The sequence below is a fragment of the Neophocaena asiaeorientalis genome, unplaced genomic scaffold (assembly GCF_003031525.2).
Source record: "Neophocaena asiaeorientalis asiaeorientalis breed wild unplaced genomic scaffold, Neophocaena_asiaeorientalis_V1.1 scaffold477, whole genome shotgun sequence".
NCBI classification, from domain to species: domain Eukaryota; kingdom Metazoa; phylum Chordata; class Mammalia; order Artiodactyla; family Phocoenidae; genus Neophocaena; species Neophocaena asiaeorientalis.
Window position 1 is genome coordinate 823,110 of NW_020172630.1, and position 19,582 is coordinate 842,691.

At 36.0% G+C, this 19,582-nt stretch overlaps 1 protein-coding gene across 1 annotated transcript in view; it reads right to left on the reverse strand.

Moving 5' to 3' along the window:
- SPATA17 (spermatogenesis associated 17) overlaps positions 1-19,582 on the reverse strand; it is a 184,994-nt gene that overhangs the window by 44,623 nt on the left and 120,789 nt on the right. The window contains exon 9 of the mRNA XM_024739215.1: positions 2,980-3,115. Coding sequence (XP_024594983.1) covers positions 2,980-3,115 — 136 coding nt within the window. The remainder of the gene's footprint in view (positions 1-2,979; positions 3,116-19,582) is intronic.

Below are 19,582 nucleotides of genomic sequence, written 5' to 3' on the forward strand. Positions count from 1 at the left end.
ATCATTCTCAATGGTGAAAAAATGAAACCATTTCCTCTAAGATCAGAAACAAGACAAGGCTGTCCACTCTCACCACTATTATTCAACACAGTTTTGGAAGTTTTAGGAGAGGAGTTATGGGGATATATGTATACGTATAGCTGATTTACTTTGTTATACAGCAGAAACTAACACACCATTGTAAAGCAATTATACTCCAATAAAGATGTTTAAAAAAATGATATATATATATTATTTTTCATTATTGATTTTCATAATTTTGGGAAAAAGTAATATTTGCTTGCAATCTGCTGACTTTGTGATGTCTTTGTATAGTGTTCTTCATATTGATAAAATTAAAAATAATACAAAATATTAAGTACTATTTGATTATTAATTGATGTAATGTGAATATGGTTAGAGAAAGAAAACATGATTTTTCTCTCAACTGATACCCTTTATCCCATTTGTGTAGCAAATCATCTGGAAATTATAACCTCCATGCTTAAAGATGACAGAAGAGAAAGAAAATTCTTCAGGCAGACACTCTTAAAACATGATGGAAAGGGTGGAGATCAGGAACCAAATGTATTTAATTGAGCTGTTTCTTGGCTGAAGTGAATCTACTGCATTGAACTAAATCTTATTTGCATTTAAATATTTGTAAATAGTCCATCTTCCAATAGAAGCATAAAACTACACCAGTCTTTTCCTTCTCCAACATTTTGAATGCAACAACTCACTAAAACTATTCTTCATCTACTAATATGAGTAAGTGATGGTCTCACAACTCCAAGGTCAAGAAACAAAGTTTTATATAAAATAAAGAAAAATAAGCCTGCTTTTAGTTATTTATTGGGCACAAGTCTCAACCAAATCGCTTTCAGCAAATCAAAACATAAAATATTTTCATGTAAACAACAGAATGACTACCCTTATATTTTGTAGACTCTATTGGCAACACAGGAATAATTTGTTCATCTAATATGGTTATTTTAAGAGATCGGAAGAAGGGGGAAGAAGGATATGAGGAGGGGAGGGAGAAATTTAAATTTGTATTTAATATTTTTCTATGTGGTTTTGTGCAAGTAGATTAATGATTTATTAAGACATAAAGAATCCCTACACTTTTTCTCTTAGTTTTCAGGGTCTGCAAGAACAATTATTTGTCATTAACTTTTCAAGTATGTGTACTTTCTAAACGTATACAGAGGCACACAATGATTCCTCCAAAAGAACAAAATAAACATTTTTTTTTTAGTGAGTATCCGAGAATTTCTGCAAGTTGCTTACTTCAGTTAGATAAATGCATAGTCTTAGAATATGTCAAAATATATGAATGAACCTGTTGCATAAAACCAAAAAGTACCGTATTATTTTAGGAAAGAAACATTGGCACAAGGATTTTTCTTACTCTGAAGTAGCTTGATGTCCTAAGGTAGGTAAGTCATTTAAATTTTAAAGAAATGAGAATTTCCTTGAATTAAATAGGATGGTGAGGGCATAACAGCAAAAAAAAACCCCACAAAACTTTACGTCAAATAGAAAAATGAGAGGTAGATCACATTATGTACATTCAAAATACAAAATTAAATAGTTTAAAAATCATATTAAACCTATATATTGAATGGTTGCATATTAGGTAAAAACAAATGCCTAGAATAGTCTTACCATGGATTTTTATGAAATAATATTGTTATCAACTTTTACGTTTTTCAATCAGTGGACCAGATTGAACTACTCCTTGTATTTCTTATGCCATGGAATTACTATTTAGTGTTTTAGAAGACCATTTAAAAAAAATAATAAAAGACTTAGTAGCTGTAAAAGAAAAAGGCACTTTCCAAAGAATCCAAGTTACTCCCCAGCATGAGTTCCCTTTGACATTCCTATATTTTAAATGTCCTTAAAAAAAGAAATTTTCTTAGAATTTGGTAGAGAAAGATCTTGTTTCCCTTAAGGGTCTAATGTATCTTTTCCTCTTGAATAGTGAGGATGCCTCTGCAACTTGTGTTCTCTCCATCTTTGCCACCCACAGGCTCAATTCCTAAGTCACTTCCCACCATACTCACAGTCCCCCTTTATTTTGTGTGCATAGCCAGTCTTCTTATCTAAGATTGTTTCCCCTTAATTAAACTTCTAGAATATGACCTGTGCTGTATTTGCCATTTGATAAGGTGCCTTAAATCCTTTTGGTTGGAGACTGTGTGTAAATGAATAAATCCTCATTGACAGACTATTAATAGAAATAGGCCTGGTAGTATATGGAACTCAAGAGCCCTAACCCCCTTCCAGAAAATCACTGCCTACTTCATTTTATCTGTATAATTTTAGCATGAATAAGTTTGAGTTTCTAACTGCTAGACAATAGGTTAAACACATAGTAAGAACTTTCCTCTTTACCTCCTATAGTGTAAGACATGTGAGTGTTTTCACAATCTAGAAATTTTTATTTAAGTGCTAGCAACTATAATTCTGGAATCAGAAAATAAATATTTGCTTTTTTCTTTTCTATACCATATATATAGATAGGATATCACATATATCTCCCTCCCTCCCTCCCTTCCTTCCTCCTTTCTTTCCTCCCTCCCTCCCTCTCTTCCTTCCTACCTACCTATCTACATACACACAGAGATTGAGAGAAAGCAGGAAAGCACTGATCTCCATGCCTGAGAGTTAGCTTAACTCTATTGCACAGATTCAGACTCTGACTCTAATTGACTTTGCCAAAGCTAATGATCCATGCCATTTGATCACAGGGTAGCTGAACCATAAAACACAAGAACACAACATCAAAAAAGAAAAAACAAAACCCACGAAAAACTTAAATCTCTTATTGACATAGTAAGCAGCACTATCTTCACATAAAATAGCTATAAATAATTTTGTAACCATGAAGGTGTTAGTCGTAATGAGAATATTTATATTTGCTATAATCAGTGTATATTTTTAGCCTTTTAAAAGAAACACTACTTTCTTTTTAATGTTGCATCAACTCACCTTGTCACAGATCCATTTCTTAGGATTTTCATCTCGGAAATGTTGACTTCCATAAGCATCAGGACCATACTTGCTTGATAAATGCATTGTCGGGATGTACTTTTTATTTTTATGGTAGGAAGAAAATGGCAAAAACCTGAAAGAACATTTAGGTAATAGTCTTAGTTTTATTTCTAGAGATATTTGATTAAAAAAAATAAGAAGTAGTAAATTACAGTGAAAATAATACATGGCTTGGAATCAGAATACCAGGTTTTCACTTCAATCTCTGCCACTGACTACCTCTGTTACTAACTTCTATGAATCTTCATTTCTTATTCTGCAAGTGGAGGTACTAAAACTTCACAGAATTTTTGTGAGCCTCAAATATTTTCTAAATATAGAAAATGTTAAATAATAAATTTATTAATTAATTATGCCAAATAATTCAAACAATCACGTAAGTAAAAATGCCCTTAACTTTAAGATGGTAGTCCCCAGATGAAAAGGATGGCCAGCACTGGCAACTCTTATTGAAATGGGCTTCTTCAAATCTTAATTTACCCAAAAAATAAAGACGGTTTGGTACAGGTTATAGATAATGACCCTTTTGAGTTAGTTGGACCTCTAGTCACATCTTAGCTTTGCCTTGCTACCTGTGTTCCCTCATGCAAGTTGCTTGACCTGTAAAAGATTTTAATTATAGGGAAATTGGAAAGAATGAACAGCTTAATATATACAAAACTTTACATGGAGGCTGAAAACAGTAAGTGTTCAATAAATAATGGGGGTGCTAAAGTAGAAGGAGCTTATTGTTGTAGCTCTCATAATCATCATCATCACTACCACCACCACCATTACCATCACCACCATCATCATCACCACCACCATTATCATCATCACCACCATCACCATCATCATCACCACCACCACCACCACCATCATCGTCATCATCACCACCATCATCACCACCACCACCATTACCATCACCATCATCATCACCATCATCACCACCACCATCATCATCACCATCACCATCATCACCACCACCACCATCATCATCACCATCATCATCACCACCACCACCATCATCATCATCATTACTTTTAATGTTATTTTGATCAACATAAAAAATGAAAATTTTAAACTCTCACAGAACAACTAAGATTGTGATGTGTCTTTAGTGTAACCTGATGAATTGTTTAATCCCTCACCAAAGCTTTCTGAAATAAAAGTAAAGGAATAAAAAACTTTGTAAACTCACAAGAAAGAGGACAAAAGAGAAGAAATAGACGATGAAAATGCTAACATTTTGGCAGGTGGAAAGCAGAGAGAAAATTTAAAAACTGAAATCTAAGTTCCAGAAGAGGGAGAGGCCAAAGAGAAATGAAGCCATTAGTCCTGCAGAATCCTGGAAGAGTCTAGAAGTTACTGCAGTGGGTGACAGTGAAGAATAAGGCTGAAGACAGGTGAAAAACCTATGCCATGAATAATGAAATACCCAGGTTCCTCTCTCAGTCCATGTATACAAAAAAATAGTGTATTCTCAGAAAACTTTATACCGGAGAGGTCTCAGGGAAAGCAGGAACCACGGAAGGCCAGAGTGAGGCACCAAATGGAATATATGAATTTTAATTCAAAGACTACTTATTGAAATCTTCCCTTGTTCATCTCGAAGGAATCTGGGAGCTGGACTAACAGATTTCAGAAGAGTAATTATATCATCTCAAAAGATACTGAGAGCGCACAGAGAAACAACTTCAAATATCAACATTTGGAGATCTCTTAACTAAAAGGTTATATCACAGTGCAACAAAGTCTATCAGTCAACAAGTCACTCTCACACACAAACTTTTTAAACCGATTTTTAGAGTCTCCTTTTTAATATGAATTTAAGAATAGATTACCAATTGGGGAAACTACCAACATGAAAGAAAGACATATATCTAAACATAAAAGATAACCTAGAGGAAACATATAATATAGGAAACAGGAGCAAACGTCAGAAAATTCTAATTAATATAATCAACGGAGACATGGTGTCAATGAAATTAGAGCTAGATCCTGTTTTAAATACAAGAAACATTTAGAGGGAAACAGCAAGCTCTGGGAAATAAATATATACAGCTAAATTAAATATTCCGCCAAGAAAAATATTTTGAAATTCAGACTTTGAAACAATAAAGTTGAGGTTCAACAAATTTATTGAGCATATGCCAATATTTTCACATATATTATCTCATTTAATTAAGACAAAGAAGGGGCCTTTTCAAAAATCTCAGTTCAATTGAAAAAAATTTTGCCATTACATTCATAAATTTGTTTAAAAAATAAAAAGTTTAGGAAATGTGGTGTTACTTCATCAATTTTCACACCTCTTTACAATTTCTTTTTAATGTTTATTAAGGAACTCCTTTTAAATATTTTTCCTAAGAAAATATTCTCTAAGCCTGTTTAAGATAAAAAATAAACAGAATACAGAGCTTTGCATTATACAAAATTACACAGGCATGTATTGTATATGCTCTTGAGAAAAGAGCTCTCATTTAAGACAGATTATGGTCCTTCCAGTGCTAATTTGCACATGGGATGGACATCACACATACAAAAAATTAATGTGGCCCCAATGTCCCTGAGTATACAGAGGAGGTGCTGTAAGCTGGCTGCTGTACTTAAACTTTTTACCACTTCTGAATTGCATTTTAATAGTACATTTTTCTTTTGTGTCTGAACAAAATTTGCTTTCTCAAGGGACTGGATGGCTGAGAAGACAAGGCCGAAAGACTAGGTATTTCCCTGCACATGAATTAATATTAATTTCATTGAGCCATAATGTTTCATTAAGGTAACATGTAATGCATATTCTTAAGTGCACACATGTATGTGTATATATGTATATACATTGAAACATATTTAGATGTTTTATAAATAATATTTTAAAATTTGTCTTCAAATTCAGAAGAAATTATTTAATTCTCAAATAGAATTTGCTCTATAAAAGTATAAACAGCTATGAAAACCATAGAAATCAATTGAGTTTACAATCAAAAGTTTAGATAATGGTCAATTTTAGTTTTAAAATGGTATCTTTACCAGTTTAAAATATATATTCAGATGTGCTTTATGCTTGCAGTGTGTACTTTTCAATTAACTGAACATCACATTAGAGAAGATGATATGGGTTTGCCTGTTAATTTTTAAAATCTCATCAGAGATACAGATCTGGCAGAAATTCTTAAATTCAATGTGGAGATACAGTGATATATACAAACAAGTCATTACTTGAATGTCTGCAGAGTTAGAGAAGAATTGGTAGGGGTCTCAGGAAGCAAAAATTAAAATTAACCAATTAGCTTCAGGGAAAATAAGTCCACTGCAAATATAAAGTCTTTATTCTTTGAGTATTAATATACTTAATATTATTTTCCAAATAAGAAGACTAACAAATTACACTTATTTTTGTTTTCTTTATTAACTTTCATCCCCCCCTCCTTTTTGTTTATAGTCCTACTATTGTCACTCATAATTCTAGGTTTTCCTCCAACCTATTTATTTCACTGCCAGATACTTCAAATCTCCAATTATGGAACCCTATTACCTATTGATTTAAACCTATATTCTTCAGCCCAGCAGCCAGGCTTCTTAGAATGCACTGGGTCTCTTCAATCTCCTACCACTCCTTACCTGACGTCTTTTGATGCCATTCTCCTTCCTCCCTCCCTCCTCCTTCCCTTCCTTCATTCTTTCTCTGTTTCCTTCATTCCTGTCTTTCTATCCCAGCTCTGCCTTTGTCCATCTTCCTCTTCCTGAAATACTGATCCAAGTACTACTTATCTTTCAAAATCTGGCTTAACACCCAGCTTCCTAATCGTCCTACTCCAACCCACACTTATTTCTCTACTCTTTTAATATCTATTCATTAAACAAACATTCAATGAAATGCTTTTATATACTAAACACTTTGAAAAACACTGGGATTTAATGCTGGAAGACACAGTATACCTAAAAGGAATTCACCTTATAACAGGGGGTGGAGAATGAGACAACACAGTAGAATGTGTTGGTTTTGTGATAAATACATGCACAAGAGGCAATTAGGACACAGAGGAAGGTTTATTTATATACACATATGTGCTTGTAACATGCACATATATATATGCATGTGGGGGTGGTTATTGGCAGGGAGTTGGGGGGCGGGGCATGGAAAAGCTGTCTTCCCAGACCATGTATGTCAGAGCTGCGTACTAGACATGTAGAGTTAGTCAAGTTAAGAAGCTGGTGAAGACTATTTTAGACAGAAGAAACAACATACACATAGATATGGAGGTGAGTTAGAGCATAAAAAGGGATGCTGAAGAAATGGAAAGGGGTTCAACATAACTAGAAAATCGAGTTCTTTATGAAGGAAGCAAAGGAGATCGTGAACAGCTTTATAGTGAAAATGAGATTGCCCATGGAAACTACGTATAGAAATATATTACCGATCTTCATAAATTGCTAAATATTTTTCTCCATATATATTATATATTGATTGCCCAATAGGGTAGTTATCCAAGCCACAATGAATTCTGACTTAGGTAAATCATTACAAATTGGACATGGAGATAACGATTCATAGATATCGAGATACATAGCTATGGAACAAGTCTCAAATACCTGTTCAGGTTTCAAACATGTCCTAGAACAGCCCTCTCTCTGTTAAAGGGCTTCTAGTGAAATATATGTATTAAGCACAAAACAGGTTAAAGGGCACCTTATTACAAGTTAGGAATTTTACTCCAGATCACAATAAATTCTCCAATGAGTTATGCAAAGCATGCAAATAAGTCTTTTTGCCTAGGCTAGAGGCAGGAAAAAGAGCAAACTGGAGTGAGTTTGTCCCCAAATTGAAAACAGAGTGTGTAATCCACCCCTTTCAAATGTGGGGACTGCTCTCCGTTTTGCCCTGAGTCTTAACAGCCGGCAAAAATCAAAGGTATGATAAGAGATGAGACAGATGTTCCTCCGGGGAGAAGAGCCTTCCTCTTTAACCACTGGCCACAAAAGGAAAAGGTGGGACGGCTAAGGATTCTCCCCACTGAGAGCAACTCCAGGCCAGCACCTGACTACTAGTCTGAGGAGAGGTCAAGAGAAACTCTGGAGTGAGGTAGACCTCATGGAATGTGGCCCTGCACAGGATGGGTCCCCCCGGGGAGTAGCATGCTCCCTCCTTGAGCTGAAGAGGGAGTGGATGGGGGAGAAGAAGAGAGCAGGGGAACCAAGGGAGATGTCAGCTTCCCCGAGAGGCAGCTCCTTATGATAAGGAAATGTATACTCAGCTCTGGGCCTGTATCAGATAAGCAAATAGTAGGTATATAATAATCACTAGGGGACTTAATTCATAGTTAATTCAATCCACCACATATGTCTTAAATAACTATGCTCAGTAACATTGTGTTTAGACACTGCGGGTATAAAAAAGATGAATAAGCAGAAGCCTCACCCTAAGACCCTTAAAACCTAATGAGGGAAAAAGACAAATAACTACGCCAGTATAAAGCAGGGGGTGTAGCAGGGTGGGGAAGCAAAGCTTTCTGATAAAGAAAAAACAAAAGAGTATGGGAACAGAAAGCACTGGGGACAATATCTAACCTGAGTTTTAACAAATGGGTCAGACTTCATTAGGCCGAAATGAAAATTGAGAAGGAAGACGTAAAAGTAGGGGACCGGTATGAGTACAGGCTGAGAGGTAAAAGCTTGGAACCCACATGTGGGGTGTTAGAAGTATGGAGCTCATTGGCCTGGAAAATGGGAAGAATGCTCTTCATAGGGTGCTTGTACTGACTCCTATCAGAACAGGTAAAGAAGCTTCAGCAGTCTTGGCTTTCTTAACGTCTCTGTGGAATATTATCCTCAGTCACTTTATCCTTTCCCCACAGATACTATTGCCAAACTGTAACATCACTGGGGCTCTGTGTGGCCCGCTCCCTGAGGGTGGACTTGATCATAGACATGACGAAGGCTAATAAACACTGGGGATGGAGGAAGGAGAGCCCATTACCACATTCCTCTCTCTAAAACTCTGTTGCTAAATTGGATGCCTTGTGATCCTTTGATACCAAACATGTCTGACATTTTCCATCTTTTTATTGGAAGAGGTTTCTTTTCTTACTCATGAACTCGAAAATAAATACAGGATTCTTCAACACATTCACTCATTCCGTTTGGGGAAAAAAGAAAAAATAAATACTTGTCCATCATCTCAGACTGCGTATAAAATGATTTCGTCTTCAAGTTTGGAAACCTCCTACACTTCATGGACAATAAAGTGTAATGAGATGATAGCAGAACAAATAAAGTCATATGAATTTTACCGTCTTCATATTTGAGTAATTGAATTTCATATGTTCAAATTGTAGTTTACTTCTACCTTAAGAGTGACTCGAAGATGCTCTTGTTTCTTTCTTTCTTTTTTTTATTTATTTATTTTTGGCTGCGTTGGGTCTTCGTTGCTGCGCGTGGGCTTTCTCTTGTTGCGGAGCACGGGCTCAGTAGTTGTGGCGTACGGGCTTAGTTGCTCCGCAGCATGTGGGATCTTCCCGGACCAGGGCTTGAACCTGTGTCCCCTGTATTGGCAGGCGGACTCCCAACCACTGCGCCACCAGGGAAGTCCCAGAAGATGCTATTGTTTCTTAACTACTGAGGTAATAAATGACCAAAGAATCTCTCCGAAAAATCAATTATCTGTTTTATTGTATATGCTACACAGAATGCAAAACATGCCAATTATTTTTTGTTGTTCTTACAGCAGAACTGTAGAACATGCTGAAGAAATCACAAGCTGCGTTAATAAAGATATTGGGCTATGAGCAACCTGTCTCGTTCCAATCGTTAACAACACTGGGAAGGCAGACACGCCTAAACGGGATACAGGAGTCGGTACTGGAATTCACTCCAGGATCTCTGCTGAAAAGGTCTACCTAAAATACTTGCGGGTTTCGCTGGTGGCACAGTGGTTAAGAATCCGCCCGTCAATTCGGGGGACACGGGTTCGAGCCCTGGTCCGGGAAGATCCCACGTGCCGTGGAGCAACTAAGTCCGCGAGCCACAACTACTGAAGCCCATGTGCCTAGAGCCCGTGCTCCGCAACAAAAGAAGCCACCACAATGAGAAGCCCGCGCACCGCAACAAAGAGTAGCCCCTGCTCGCCTCAACTAGAAAAAGCCCCGCAGCAACGAACACCCAATGCAGCCAAAAATAAAAATAAATAAATTTATTAAAAAATAAAATAAAATACTTGCAAAAGGAGCAGCAAGGATTAAGAGCTTTGTAATGCTCAAAATAGAGCAGTTATTTAAATGGGGTATAAAAAAGGAGAATAGGAGGGGGAAAAAAATCCACTATGGGCTAATTAAGGGAAAGCAATTCTCTTAATTCCAGAGGCAATTCCCTCTGCTCTACAAAACTTAATTCGACAAGCAAGGACACCTAGGTATAGAAGTTTGAAAAGAGTTGATGAAACAATCAGAAGAGAAAATATGAACAAAGGAAGTTGATTTAATCTACTAATCAACAAACAAAAAATTTTCATGTTATCATAAAAGTACACCTGCTCAAAAAGTACATATTTTATTAGATTCTAATATTTTAATCATTATTATAATATAGAAAATAGTAAATTTAATGTTTTGAGGGCTGAATTAAAACCAGTTCATTTCTAGTCTCATTGTCAGATGACTTAGTTCTCATTAACCAGTTGTAGCATTTCTTTTAAGACAAAACATTTTGAAAAACCACACAACTGGCAATATACAAATTATTTGTGTTAATTATATTTGAAATAGGATGAGATATATTTTAAACTTGTAGTATAATTCATAATGAATACTGACTTAATATAATGAATTAATAATAAATATATACACAGTTCATGACATATATAAGTGAAACCATTGTGCTGGACAGTGCAATATGTCAATTATATCTCAATAAAACTGGAAAAAATAAATATTAAATAATTTTAGCCCTTCTAAAAAAAATCAGGTCAACTGTCCAATTCATTAAAACAGGCAATAAAATGTTGAATTTTTTTTTCCTTTTTAATACAGAATAATATGTTTTAGAATAAACTTAGCAAATAAAAAGTCTCTTTTTATTTTCAATATGAGAAATAAAAGGTGTTTTTGCTATGTGTATTAACAATCCAAATTTCCAGATAAATCTAATATACAGCTCATTAATACCAATAGAGGGATTTCAAAACATAGTCTACTCATCTATCAAGATGTTTTATTTGAGTAGAATTTTGGTTGAAGAGATGTTCATAAAATGACAACAAGTTGAAATAGGAATTAGACTTCATTTATGGATGAAAACAGGTTTCACTGAGATTTTCATATAAACATTGCTATAACTATTCAATACATAAAGTATTTCATACTTAGAGTAGAGTTCACAGCAGAAGTTTAAAACTCAGTTTCTTTTCAAGCAGCAGTATCAATAACACAAACCTCTCCCCTAGGGTGGTGATATAAATATAGTATTTAAATATAAAGAATACCTATGGCAACATAATATTTAAATATTAAGAATGCAAATGGCAAGACTATCTGTTCAGCTAGACAGTGAGCTTATATTACAAGCTTCTAAATTTAAATGGAAAGACATATTTTGCCCTCCTTACATTTTTTTTAGCTTAAGAGGACTAGTATTCCCTGGATATGTTATTATTATTATTAACAATCTCCAGGCACGCTGATTCAGTAACTTCATTACAGCTGTGCAACAACTTTCCGATACATATCAGAGTTGACCTTACTTTCCTCTAGTTGATTGTGGAAAACTCACCAAAAAAAAATTTCTGCTGAAAGATACTGAATTTAAATGCCCCAGCTAAGTAGCAATCATTCAGGCTCTTCTTTTAGCAGTCCATTTACAACTTTAAATGTTTTAAGCTCAGGTATGTTAAGGACTTGTGTAATTGACATAAAGAACAAAATTAAGGAGAAAAATAAGGCTGTGGGAAACACTTGCACAAATTATTCTTAAGCAGAATGAAATAAGCTGAAACTAAAAAAAAAAAATTGCTAAGAAAAATCAAATGTAGAGCAGCATATTCCAAACCATGGTCTGTGGATAAGGGGATTCCATGGCCAATCATGCCATTAGCTCTACGATGCCAGGAAACCTTTGCAATGTTGTTCATTGCTTTGTCCTTAGTACCTAATACAGTGCCTGGCACATATTAGGCTGTAATATTTGTTGAATAAATGAGCTTGCAAAATGCTATACGTTATATGTCCCCTTTTTGAAGGTCACACTAAATAAAAATATATTTAAGACGGAGAAGCCCTGTAAATGCCAAAAAAAAAAGTTTAAACGTTTCAAATATAATTTTTCCCAAGTTTATTTGACAGAAACTCATTAACATCTTCCAGACTAGAGTTCAAGAGACACAGTTTGGAAAATGCTGTTCTAAGAAAAAGAAAAGAGGAAGTAAAGGCTGCCCTATTACGGGAACAGTTAGTGCGGTGTTAATAAAGATCAAAGATGGGACAAAGCAAGAGAGTGGCATGGACATATATACACTACCAAACGTAAAAGAGACAGCTAGTGGGAAGCAGCCGCATAGCACAGGGAGATCAGCTCGGTGCTCTGTGAGCACCTAGAGGGGTGGGATAGGGAGGGTGGGAGGGAGGGAGACGCAAGAGGGAAGAGATATGGGGATATATGTATATGTATAACTGATTCGCTTTGTTATAAAGCAGAAACTAAAACACCACTGTAAAGCAAACTATACTACAATAAAGATGTTAAAAAAAAAAGATCAAAGAGAAATCACACTTGAATTCATTTCCTCTTGCTTGATTTCTCTTGCAACAAGAATGATTTTGGTGATCAGACAGATTAAAACAAAACAAACAAAACGATTTCAAGCTCAAGCTCAATATGTAAAAAGAGCTGCTGACCGCTTACTGCTTGTCAAGTATGGTGCTAAGCATACTGCATAAATCCTGGGCTCTTCCTCGAGGAGCTTATCATCTGGAACAAGGGTCTCCAATGTCTGTGTCTGGAAAGGCCAGGCAGGTAACACATATTAAGTCAGATGTAAAAACTAAGAATGCAAGCTTTAATCAGTTTGTTGCCATAGAAGACTGGAGGCCTGCTGTTTCCAGATCTCTTAACTTTTAATATAAGCCAGAAAATCTGGATTTTTAAAAGATATAATTACCATTTTTAATGTTTTAATCAATTTTTAATTTTTCAATCAATTTAATTTTTAGAAAACTAAGGGGTCCAAATATAACATACATGGAAGCTGTATGCAACTCAGAAGCCACTAGTTTGTAACCTCTGGTTTAGAATTTATAAATGAGCGTCTACCCAATGATTTCAAGGTCTCTATAAGATGTACTGTATCTCAAATTAGATCCTTGGATGAGATCACCAAATCATCATTAGTTATTCTTAAGACCTTATGAATGTACCAAATATACCAAAATGAGTCTAAAAGCAGAAGAATATAGATTCTGTAACATATAGGTGGCTTAATCTGATGTTAATTTCAGCAAGATTCTAAAATGGAATATTAAAATAAAATTAAAATTAAATTATAGAAAAGTGGGCCAATATATGTGTGTATATGATACTGGTACTATTTTATTTTAATATGACTATATTTTGATATTTTAAATTTTAAAATTAAATATACATTTAAAATATAAACTAAAATATATATAAATAAATACATATAAAGAAAAATACATAAACATATATCATCACCACAGGTAAAGTAAAATTTTAAACATCGTATATCTGAAGTTTGGCAAGCTCTCTTATGATATCCTCAAGAATGTGGGAGAAATAAGAGCTAGGTGATAAAGGAGAAAGCAAAAGCTATGGATGAATGACTTCCCAACAGCCAAATCTGATGCATTCTTTTCAGTCCTCATTCAACTTGAACGCTGCATCAAGCAGAGTCCAGGACTTGTAGCGAATTCTCTTCTCCCTTGATTTGCAAAATCCCTCCTGGTACTCTTCCTTGCTTTCTCAGTTTCCTGACTGACTCATCATTTTCTGCCGATACCTTGAATTAATGACTCTTATCTTAACCAGAACTGGGCATTAGAATCACTTAGGCATATATGTCAAACCCATATGCCTACTGAGTCAAAATATGTGTGGTTGAGACTAAGGAGTGCATATGTATATAATTTTAAACCTCAAGGTGATATAGATAAGCGACCTAATTAAGAGCCACTGCCCTGACATTAAAGCAACTCCCAGGAATCTGTGCTTAATCTTTTCTCTCTCTAGTTTCTCCCTGGGAGATTTTTCCCCCCACCAAGCTTTTAACTATCACCTCTGATGATTTCTAAATTTTTATCTCTATATACAGTGTTATTCTTTAACTCAAGACCAGTATTTTCAAATGCTCACTAGGAATATCTACCTGGATATACAATAGGTACCTCAAATAGAGCTGCCCCCAAATTAAACTCATATCCCAAACCTCCACCCTATCAAGACAATAGTTCTTCTTACATTTTTTTTTTTATTAAGTAAGGACATCACTATCTGACCAGTCACCTCACTCCGAAGCTATCAAGGCAATAGAGGAACCCCTGCCTCTGCACTTCTCAATCGGAGGAAATCCTTGCTCGCTCCTGGCTATATTTTCATAAGACACTGTATTTGATATAATGTGACATACCGTCCCCTGATCACAGTTGTGATCCATTCATATGTTAATAGCACATGTCCATTAACTTAACACATATTTGTTAAGTATCAATTGTGTTTCAAGCCTACAGCTTGTGTGGGCCAGTTTGATAATATAAATTGAGCAGAACAGATTCTCCTGAACTGAAAAGCAGAATTAGCTGTGGGTTCTAGAGCTGGAAGGTTACACTGAATCAGGCCTGGGGTGGCCAGGATAACTAAGGGCAGGCTGAAGATTTATGGGCAAGAAACTGTGAGGCAGTAGATAAAGCCAGTCAGTAGAAAGAAAACAGGAAGCAGAAATACAGAGAAGAGTGGAGGTGCCACTAGAGGGAGAAAACCTGGCCTTTTCAGCCCCCAAGAGTCACCTTAGTGAAGTTTTTCTTTGGTTCCTTAGATTTCTATAAGATTCTTCAATGGATCTTTCAAACACACCCTTTACTTGAGTTACCGTGAATGGATCTTTGTTCTTAGCAATTAAGAAAGCCCTAAGATAGTGATCCTAAATGCATCTATGCCCCTGACCACCCATCCACACCACATCATGTTGGCCCTTATTTCTGGTTTAGGGTTTATAGGATTCTACCTATAAAGCAGTTTGTCAACCTTTCTCTTTCCTTCCACTACCACTATCCTTGTTCTATTGCAAGTCTTCTTTGTCTCCGAACTGGACTATGGCAGCAGTACCTTAACTGCTGTGACTCCCATTTCTTTACCATGGACATAGCTAGTAGAGTGATATTTCTAAGATAACTGACCCTTTCACTCCAGTGATTAAAACTCAGTGATGGTTTTACACCATGTTTTATATGGTAAAGTCCAAACACTTTATCATGGTACACATGGCCCTTTATACTCTTGGGTCCACCTATACTTTCCCTCTCATCTCTGCCACTTTGCATGAGGTACCAAAGCTCTAAACTAAGCTTCGCTAGATACCTCAGAAGGCAAACTGAAACCCACATGAGCTATGCACTCGTTGACAAAGAGGTGGCTTTGTCCAGGCAACATCCTTGGTGTCACCCTCCTTGCTTCGCCTGGCAAACTTCTGTTCAGCCTTCAAGTCTCTTCTGACCCCCAACATACTTTTGAACTCTAAATTGAAACAGCGAAGACTGGGATGTATAAATGCCATACCAATAGAAGAATATGAGTATGGCACAGAATGAGCACCTTTCTTTTACAAAGGAAATTCTACAGGCCTCGTAAATGGACCAAAAGTTAATTGGCAAAACTTTACTTAGAATATGTTAGCCATTGTATTAGGAAGAATTATTAGAAAATGATAAAAGTCTAACTAAAAAGACTAACAGTGTGTTTTTATGATTGTCTGATTGCATACACCAAAAGTATGCGTAATATTTTCACAAAATCAGTAAAAGTATTCCAAGTTATCACCATTACGTCGATGTTATAAGTCTTAAACTTCTTCAGACTTAGATGTCTATGAGAACAGAATTCTAGGATTCTGTTATTTAAAAAGCCATCTTTTTCAAGGAAACAGTGGACTAAAAGAGAGCACAGTTCTCACTGTAGAGCCAAAGTAATAAAGGGCTTTTTTGTAGACAAATTCTAGAAATTCTTAATTACACACAGGCTTATTATCTGTATCCCTGGTGTTATAAAGTACCAGAACTTCATTAGAAAAATTAAGCTGGAAAAATGAAGGCAGTACTTTGTAAATTTCCACTGGAAATTAGCTGGGAGAGACAGAGGAATACTGGATCAAAAGAGGGTAATCACGCTTAACTGTGCCCTAGAGCACCCGCATGTATAATACGATTTGCACAGCAACTACCTCTCCTATTACTGCTTGTTTGGAGTATTCTGTGTTAATGGGGCTAGCTAATTTAGTATTTTAACTTAAAAAGGCTCTGCTGATTAATAAATGTTACACACTGTGCTAGTAATTAAAATAAATGGAAGAGTTACAAATAAAAGTTGAATTGTTAAGAAAACATTATCTGAAAATGTATGATAATCCCTACTTATCATAATACAATAACGGTTCAGAAAATATGCAAATTGTAAAGGTCTAAAGTGTTGCAAAATCACACAAGTCCAAAAAGTTTTGAGATGTGTTAAATTTCCTTATCACTGTTCTTAGTGATAACTAATATAACCAGATCTCATCTACATATACCACGGTTTTTAAATGTCCTTTTAAAAAACAGTTTAGTTCAACTACTGTTCACCTCTCTTAATAATGAAGGTGACAAAATACTCCACCCCAAAATAGGCCACTTTGGCCAAGGATTATTTTGAGCTAAAGGCACTTATAAACAACAGGTAGAAGAAAAGCCATCTTAGTTCCCGTTTTTTTCCCCTAAAATCAGGAGATAACACTCCCATGTGAAAGATGCCTTTCCTATACCAGGAAGAAAGAAACATTCCTATCACCAGAGATGGGAAGTCACAGCATAGAGAATTCTGTACCAACAGACCTTGTTAAATAATTTTTATCTTCCTTTGGACTCCGCATATATTTTTGTTATTTTCCATAATTGTTTCTCTTTGCTCAACCCAATATATAAGCACTTAGGGTTTGCCACTTGTTTCGGTTTTCATTTCTTTTTGAGGACTATTGTGTGTTGCAAAACTTATACTAAATAAATCTGTATGCTTTTAATCTGTCTTATGCCAATTTAATTCTCAGTCCCAGCTGAAGTCCCTAAGTGGGGAGAAGTAAAGTTTTGCCTCTTCTACAAAAACTATTAGAAAATTAATACTTTTTATTTTTCAAAAAGATGTAGGGATGGCTATTGTGCTGTTTGTACTCAGGTTCTTATGAAAGGCTGTACAAGTTTCAAATATAATACCCTTACAATATGATTAAATTATGAACTTAATTTCATAGGAAAGTTCAAGCCCTGGTTGTATTTTTTTTTAATACTCTAAATGTCCACACCCCAAACCTGCAGAAGAATTTTGAATCCTTAGGGATCTAAGGATATCCCTCAACTTTAGCTCAGGTTTGTAATTAATCTAAACACCCAAGTCTGATCTAGCAAGCCAGCTCCTTGGTTTGAAGGACACTTGGATTAGTTTTCTATTTCTACTGTAACAAGTCATCACAGACTTAGTGGCTTCAGGAATATGAATTTACTATCTTAGAGTTCTGAAGGTCAGAAGTCTGAAATGGGTCTCACTAGGCTAAAATCAAGGCACTGGGAGGGCTGCATCCCTTCTGGAGGCTCTAGGGGAGAACCCATTTCTTTACCTTTACCTTTCCCAGCTTCTAGAGACTGCCAGCATTTCTTGGTTGTGGCCTTTCCTCCATCTTCAAAACTAGCAAAGATGAGTTTTCCTTCTCACGTTGCATCACTCTGACCTTTTATGTAAGTCAAATCTCTTTCTGCATCCCTCTTCCACTTTTAAGGACCCTTGTGATTCCATTGGGCCCTTCCAGAATCCAGGATAATCTCCCCATCTTTAAATCCTTAATCACATCTGCAAAGTCCTCTTTATCATACAAGGTGACATATGCACAGGTTCCTGGGATTAGGATGTGTCTTCTCCGCGGGGCTATTATTCTGCCTACCAGTGCAGAGATTAGCACCGACTTCCACTGCAATGTCTTAAACCACTCCATTTTGGATACGGTTACAGTCTGCATAATTACAGTCTCCTGTATTAAGCCAGGATGTTTACAATTAATAGACGGTATTAACATATAGGACCTTAGCCCCTCTCATAAGACTTTGGTGAAGCCAATATCAGCCTATATCACCGGATTTATGATCACTCCACTCCACCTCTGCCATCTTAGTGGGTAAATTAAACATTTGCTCTGATAGCTCTGGTGCCGTGGCCTTCTGTTTCTTCCATCTCTTAATGATAATGACTTCTTTCCCCACTTCATCTAGGCAACTTGCATGGTCCCATTTTACATCTGAAAATAATTCTTAATATGCTCTCTGAAAAACCCTAAAACAAATATGTGCTGCTCTTTCCATTTTTTTAAATGTAAAGAAACAATCCTTTGTTATTTTTTTAAGTGGATTTGAGCAGAATGAGTAAACCAAGGGAGGTAGGAAACTGCTTAATGGAAGCAGAAGAGGGCATGGATATAAAGAGAAATGATAACAGCCCAGAAGCTCTAGACGCAGTTTCTTAGGGAACCTGGCAGCCTATTAGCTGGAGAAATAAGCCTGGATCAGATCCTGAAGGGCCTTGAGTCTTAAAATAAAGAATTAAGATTTATTCTGTAGTTGATAAAAAGCCATGAAAAAGCATTTGGGCTGAATAACTGCTTGCTGAAATTTCTCTAGTGTGGTCATGGTAAATGCACTGAATGGGCAGACTGGATGGGATTTACAGCAATTAAAAGAAGAAATTATAAGTCCTAAACTAAATCAATAGTAGTAAGGGAAGGGGGTGGCTGAATTTGAGAGATACGTGAAAGGTAGAATAGACAGGATTTGGGGACCAACAGAATTCTGGAGAAGGATAACAGGGTAATTCACAAGTCCCTACTTGGGCAGACAGTTGGTGCTGCAATTCACACTCAAGACAAGAAGAAGCAGGCCAAAGTAGGGTCTACTGAGTTTGGGGCATCTGGCGGAGACGCAAACAAAGATGGCAGCTGAAAATATAAATCGGGAATGTAGGAGAAAGATCTTAGAGACTTAGAGTGGAAATCACTGTCACAGAGTTGAAGTCTCTCAAACAGAAGCAATCACTCAGAGAGATTACGTATAGAAAGGAGAAGGAAGTAAAGAAAAAGTTGAATATTGAATCTTGCCCTCACCTTGGTTATATCCCGTTACCTCTCACCAAAAGTACTGCAATATTCTCCTAATGCGTCTCCTTCCCTCCAGCATATTTCTTCTCAAATACAATCAACAAATTCATATTCTGCTTCTAACATCCTCTTACTCAGAAACCTTAAATAGTTCTCCATTATCTACAGATAAACCCTCAA